Source organism: Protomyctophum parallelum (genome assembly GCF_964188405.1).
Source record: "Protomyctophum parallelum genome assembly, chromosome: 15".
In the NCBI taxonomy this organism is placed as follows: domain Eukaryota; kingdom Metazoa; phylum Chordata; class Actinopteri; order Myctophiformes; family Myctophidae; genus Protomyctophum; species Protomyctophum parallelum.
In genome coordinates, this window is record NC_139710.1 from 15,719,129 (window position 1) to 15,726,322 (window position 7,194).

Consider the following 7,194-nt stretch of genomic DNA (forward strand, 5'->3'; position numbering starts at 1 on the left):
GCACTTACTGCTCTCTGCTATAGCCTTACATAACAACTGTATTTATAGGCTTTGTGTGTGTGTGTGTGTGTGTGTGTGTGTGTGTGTGTGTGTGTGTGTGTGTGTGTGTGTGTGTGTGTGTGTGTGTGTGTGTGTGTTATTCATAGTGGGTGGGTCCGTCTGCCCTCTCTCTGCAGAGTGGCCTTGGGGCAGGTATTTGTGGATTCAGGGTCAAGGAAGAGCTTCAGGGGGCAAAACCCCTTATCGCTGTCCTGGATGTGTATCCACACAACTGTGCCTCTCTAGCCTAATAAATAATGTGCACATGTGTGTCGATAATTAGGCCAATGGTTCTCAACCTTTTCAGGCCGTGACCTCCAACCGAACTAATCATATTTTAACTGGGGACACTCCAAAATAATCATATTTGAACTGGGGACACCCCTGGCAAGCATTTAGAATTGTAGGAGTTGAGGCTTTAGTTTTAGTTTAACTCAGTTCCCACAGATAAATATCACACACAGGCACGCACGCATACACACACGCACGCACGCACGCACGCACGCACGCAAGCACGCACACACACACACACACACACACACACACACACACACACACACACACACAAATAAAAATGCTGCCGGTGGCGGATTAAGTATAGTTTGTTGGATTGCTTTTGATGCAGCAGCAGTAATGGAATTTTTTGTTTGTTTTTGTAGCTATTAAAAAGGTCTTTAAATTGTCATTTTGTTGTCATTTCACACCCGCCCCCAAAAATATGCATATGTGGTCCTGGCCCACAGTTTGAGAACCACTGCTCTAGCCTCATAATGTGCACACGTGTCTATTAGTCCGAGACCAACAGCGTACCAGCCGTTTGAGTGATTATATTTATTTGCATGTTATGTACAGTATATAGTATATACCACACTTTCAGAGTTGAATTAACCCATTTTGGGCGGGAACCCCGTTAGCATTATGTTATGCTTTAGCTATTAAAAAATAGCAGATCTAAAAGCTCATAGCGCGACACCGAGTGGCACGCTACGAGCTTGTAGGTCTGCTATTTTTGAAAAACCTGAAGAACGACTGACATAGAAACATAGCTTTTTCAGAAAACTGTCAGGATGTAGAAGAAATTTTTAGACAAAATGGGTTAACGCTCAAGATATTAATGCCACTGTGTAGGCCTCCTTGTGTTGGTCCTACCTGTCCAGTGCTGTGCTGGTGGCCATACTCCTAGCGAAGCCCCTGACGCCCAGCTGTCTAAAGTAGGGGACGGCAGGCAGGTTGGCAGCCATGACGGCCAAAGAGTCTGAAGGGTTGACAAAGAAGCCGTTCTCTCCCAGGATCATATACCGGTCCTGCCAATGCAACAACAACACGGGTATATTATTGTCACCAATCTAGTAATGCAGCTAGTCCATTGTGCAGCTAGCCCAGGTGTGACTGAGTGTGTGCATGTGTGGGGGTGGGGGAGCTTGATCAGTAAAAAACGTTTCTCTACTGTCCCAGAATTGCCCCAGACACCGTATATTTGTGTCCCATATGCTATTTTATGACTGAAGTGTTTTGAGTGTTTCTGTTTCCTAACTGGAGTGCTCCAATGTTTTTTGAGCAATTGAAAAACAGGTCTCTCTTTCATGGTAGTAGGCCTATCTGTCGGTATTAAATCTAAACAAAACAGACTGGATCATCAACAATATCCCCAACAAATCAAACCACAAGTGGAGCATTTCTCTCTCATCATCTCACGGTCTATAAAACGGATGCTTTACCCCGTCAGCGTCGAATGCGGCTCCGAAGCCAAAGTCGCCGCTTTTCATGGCGTCTACCAGTGATGTGGCGTACATGAGGTTGGGCTCTGGAAGTCGGCCACCGAAGTCTTCCATAGGGACACAGTTATCGGCAGAGTTAGCAGGGGCCCCGAGCTCGTCACACAGGATCCTACGCACATAGGGGCCCATCACTGCAATGCAACAAATGGAGAGTGGTTGGCTTCCAAGTTTCTGCTCACCATGAACTGATAAGACATGATGGCATTAGCCATCACATAAACCCTATATATAGTACTGTACTTTGTTGACTGGAGTCCCCCATCTGTCTATGGTAGGCCCCCTCCTTTTCCCCCCCTCTACACAACATCTCAGAAAATAGTGATCTACAAGCTCACAACCTGTCACGGTGCAACACGTTGTGAGCTTGTAGATTGCTATTTTAGCCAAATGTTTGCCCCCAGAACAGGGCTGCTAGGGTTCATGTGGTTAGTAAAGTATATTGAAAAATAACTGCATTACCTCCATTCATAGCGTCTATGCGTATTTTGAGCTGATCTGGTCCGGCAAGAAGATTCTTTATGGCGTTGAAGTCAAAGATGGTTCGTAGCAGGTTGAGGTACACCTCCACTGAGTCCACTATCTCCACTGGAAACACAGAGAAAGAAACGTTTGCACCTGGATGGCAATGAGTTATGGGTATTATATGAACGGGGAGACCATGAGTGTATTTTGTCACTACATCTAAAGGCCTTTTCAGACGGGGAGTGACTGACGTGCCTAGTAATTAATTTTCAATGAGAGGCGTGCGTTTATTATGGACGTGCGGAGAAGTTGAGGGGCGACTACGCAAGCGCAATTTCATGTTTCGTGCACACGCCCATGGGCGACTTGACCTGGGTGGTGGTGAGCTTTTTTTTCGCGCTACGCGTCCTGTGCCCCTCATGAGCAGACCTGTCGCTGATCCAGCAACAACTGGATCTGAAAGGACCTTAACAGATGACACGTTTTGTGAAACAGGCCACTGAGTTACAATGGCAAAGCTTCAGAAGTGAACTTCGGACTACCTCGGAAAGGTTTGAACTTGTTCTCCAGGTCAAAGTCGTGCCGTCCTAGCCTGGAGAGGTCAATGCGGAGGTCAGGGCAGATGGCGTACTCCTCCAGCGTTCGGCTCACCTGAGAAATCTTCTCCATCACCGTGTCTGGAGATGGGCCTGAACGTGGGTGGAAAGAGAAGGGTTAATGTCAAGAAATGACGCTTACATCTAGATTATTGAATGACCAGTAGCCTCATCCTATCAGATATTTTGCAGTCCTGGATTTCATAGGTAAATATAACTGTATGATTGTTAACCGTGGGGTGCGCAAGCATATCCGACTCTCGACACACCGAAAGTCTGACATGCACAAATCACTCGTTGCTCCCGACATGCGTTGGTCCGACATGCGTTGCGTCTTGCTTGCGGTCAGGGTTTGGGGTAGGGTGTCGGACTAATGACTGTCGGACTGTTAGTATACCGGAACTTATGCCTGAATCCATTCTAGCTGGAGAGAAGCCATCCACTACAACATCACTGTGCTCACCTCCATTGGCCACATTGAACTTGATCCCAAAGTCTCCGCCTGGGCCTCCAGGGTTGTGACTGGCTGTGATGATGATTCCACCAATGGCTTTGATCTTCCTGATGATGCAGGAAACAGCAGGGGTGGACAGGAGGCCGTTGTGGCCAATTACCAGGCGTCCAATCTGTATAGCACCACAAATCGGAAAGGAGCAATAACGTAACGTTAAGTCATTCCAGGAAACCGAAAAGGTTTGTTTGACTTGACTTTTTTCCTTTTTCTCCCAGATTATTATTTTTTGCATTATCCTTTGTGCCATGAGTACATTCACACAGAATGCAAATAGTATGCAGCAATAAACATCCTATCCAATATTAAAATTGCCCAATGGGTGGACAGTGGGTGGACGGACCACGGCCCTTTACTTAAAGGCCCCATGCATCAGCATGATGATGAGTCTTGACCGACACAAAATAAACGTCACTGTGGCCCAGGCCCTACTATTTACATCATGGAACCTAGATTTGGGTATAACTAACTTAGAACTGTATATGGAGCTGTCTGATCTTCTAAGTCTGATAACAGGTAGGACTCAAGGATGACACAAGCATTTTAGCAAAAACAAATTTAAATAAATCTATCGGCTGATTAGCACCCAGGCCACTACTTTTTTGTTTTGTATTATTATTTCAAAAGATTAACAAAAAAATAAATAAATAAGAATTCCTTAAAAACAAATCCATTGTTTAGAGAGGGAGAAAATAGCTTGTGGATCGGCTATTCTCACTAGTTTTGGTCCTGGGGACTTTTGGCTCTCGGGAACCACTGATCTAGAGAAGAGAAGCGCATTAAACAGCCCACTTTAAAGAGCAAGTAAGTGTTGCTAGGAGTTTACCTAAACACACCATTGGAGGTGGGTCTTCCGTTTCATATTTTGAAGTGCTCATGACATCAGCTGCCTATGCGTCAGCCCCAAGCATCTCAGCCATTCTAAATAGCAGTGTCCTCATTGGAGAGGAATTCAATGTCCTGACGTCACTGTATCCTCCTAACCTAACAGTCAGTCTATGTGTGTGAGAAAGACACCTAGTCCAATAGTAATCTCTAAACAATTTATTCACACCATTTTTACTGTTTAGTGTACATCTAAAAAACATTTTTTCCCCAGTATGGTCAAATCATGTTAATTTGCCAGTATGTTGAGTGATGCCCCATGACAGGGTATCCCTAAAGCCTCTAGCTTGGCGTGGGAGGGATGGGGTGGGGGTGTAAGGCAGGAAAGTAGAGCAGGATGGATGGAAGTGTCGATAAGGCAGGAAGAAGGAGACATTTGGCTGGGCCAGCAGAAAAAAATGGACCAATCTAAAAAACAAATTATATTCTCTTCAGATTTTCCCCTGGAACCTGTCCAAACCCATCACAAAGATCTGAGAGCAGCCCTTTTCCATGAGCTGAGGGAGGGAGGGAGGGAGGGAGGGGTGAAAACTCATTCCACTCTCATTTATCTGCTCCTCTGACTCAACATTAGCATCTGATTGGTGTGAAATGTACTCCCTGTCACAGGATGGAAGCCTGTGTTTTAGAAAAAGATCCTTAATGTTAATTACATTCTGAGTTAAATAGAATACTGTATCATCATGATGAACACCCCATCATCATTGTAATTTTTTTAAACATCCTCCTAATCTCCTCACCTGTTTTATACATGCATAACCTTACTGTCCACTGGGTGGGCCCCTAGTCCCATTTCCAGGTGGAATGACAATATCAAATTAAGTGTCCATTAAGTGTCTATAGTTTGTCAACCTGTGGATATTTATAACAAAATAATATATTTCTAATGTCAATAGCAACATCATTAGTATCCTGTTCTTCCAGAAATAAGGTTAACAAATAACAGGCTCCTGCTCCAATTCAAGTGGCTGTCATTATAATATTATTTTGGTTGTGTGGTGATATCATGATGATTCGTCTAGAGACTAGAGTGCACCTCCATAAGAGCTTTCACATCTAACCATAGGCTTAGGGGGTGCCACACATGCAAAAGGTGACTCATGCTTAATGACTCATTCTTAATTTATGCTCCAACAGCGTTGCACACCCAAAAATAGAAATAGTAGATGGGCTATTTTGGTTATGAGAAAGCATCTATGACAAAGTTATGTATAAATCAGGCTTTACACAGCCCTGGCCTGGCTGGCATTGATAGGCTATTCGCTCTGCAGAGCACACCTTCCTAGGATCTTTTTATTATTATTATTATTATGAAGGTTGTCTTTGGAGAAATATTTTTTCCCCTCCTATATATGCCCAGCTTTCCGGGTTTGTGTGAACATAAGCATTCTCTTGTGATTGACATTGGCTGATCACCCCATAGTGATGATTTGATTGGCTGAGCAAAGTAGCCTTGTATACTGTGATATGGATTCCCCTGAGTCTGCAATAAAGATTTAATTGAATTGAATAGCCTACATATTGAATTAAAAGGTGAGGGCAGAAAAGTGAAGACGCAAAAAGGATTGGCGGAATGACTTTTGTGATTATTTGATTGGCTGAGCACGGAATGTGATGTATGATGATGTATGATGATAAGAAATATGGATATTGTGTCTCTTGTACTTCTGACCCTGTTGCGAACACTAATTTGATTTAGGATAAGAACAACAAATATGTCAGATAAGTCTGTCAGTCAGTCAGTCAGTCAGTCAATCAATATATAATCAATCAATCAATCTGTCAGTCAGTCATACCCCATTGGCAGCAGCCATCTGTACTATGACCTCGGTAGCGACTCGGCTGAAGTAACGGCCGTCGCTGCCCACCACCATGGTACATCCCTGTCGATCCCGCAGGTCAATGGAAGACAGCACACTCTGGATGTAGTTCTGTAAATAGTTCTTCTTCCCCTCGAACACCGCTGTCTTCCTCCTCAGTCCATTGGTACCTGGCCGCTGGTCGTCGAACGGGGTCGTCTGGACCGTCACCACGGGGATGGGACTCGTCTCCATCCTCCACGGAACCCAACCAACCGAGAAGTCTCCTCAGTTCTCAGTCAAAACAAAAGTGGCCCCTGGTTAACTAGGAGCCCAGGGCAGGAGGCAATGTGATGATTCTTTTGATGTTCCGACTCGCTCGACAAAGACGGCGCACCAATAAACTCTCGATCAGGGATGAGTTGACTGGAATGGATCAGAGATAGACTCGCGTCAGGTTTTCCTTGCTTCGTGAACTTGTTTGTTTCCGTGCAGTGTCAGTGTGAAATAATAACGTAGGCTACCACATGGAAGATGTTGCTAATGATGCTTGTGTGCGTTTGTGTGCGTCTTCTTGGATTGGAAGTAGGCTAAAGTGAGTGCATGTGAACTCTCCTCTTCTGCTTGACAACTCCCTCTTTGACGCTCCACACGGACAGCCGCCTGCCTGCTAGAAACCCAGGGAGGGCCAACAGTCCCCACAATCAGCTGCCTGCGCCTCAGGACTAAAATAGACCATAATTTGGATTGAAGAGAGGATTGTGTCTGCCCGGTCTGCAACCGGACACTTCTTATGTCTGTCCACACTAGACCCGCTACGCAACACCGATATAACATGCTGCTAACGAGTCACGACCATTGTCAGCAGCCAGCCGGTTACTTTGACGCACGTTACGCACGTGCCACGTAGTTCTGTTTGAGGAAATGTCAACTTAATTAGGGCTAATCGGGGCTAATTAAACTAACTATTACCATCAAAAGCTACCTTGGCATTCACAACATGACATGTTTCAGGGCTACCTTGGCATATCATTTGCTTGGCTATTGTATTTTACTGTGTGCATTTATAGCCTAAATATGCTCAAATTATTTATGTTTTAGGAGGACAAAGCAATTTCATCCGA

General features: G+C 44.8%; 1 protein-coding gene across 1 annotated transcript in view; it reads right to left on the minus strand.

The window, feature by feature from the left end:
- The window catches only part of pgm5 (phosphoglucomutase 5), a 34,421-nt gene extending 27,730 nt beyond the window's left edge, over positions 1-6,691 (minus strand). Inside the window, exons 1-6 of the mRNA XM_083783762.1 lie at positions 6,068-6,691; positions 3,339-3,501; positions 2,822-2,968; positions 2,277-2,402; positions 1,758-1,948; positions 1,189-1,343 (exon numbers count right to left, since the gene is read on the minus strand). Coding sequence (XP_083639888.1) covers positions 1,189-1,343; positions 1,758-1,948; positions 2,277-2,402; positions 2,822-2,968; positions 3,339-3,501; positions 6,068-6,325 — 1,040 coding nt within the window. The 5' untranslated portion in view covers positions 6,326-6,691. The remainder of the gene's footprint in view (positions 1-1,188; positions 1,344-1,757; positions 1,949-2,276; positions 2,403-2,821; positions 2,969-3,338; positions 3,502-6,067) is intronic.
- Between the last annotated feature and the right edge of the window lie 503 nt (positions 6,692-7,194).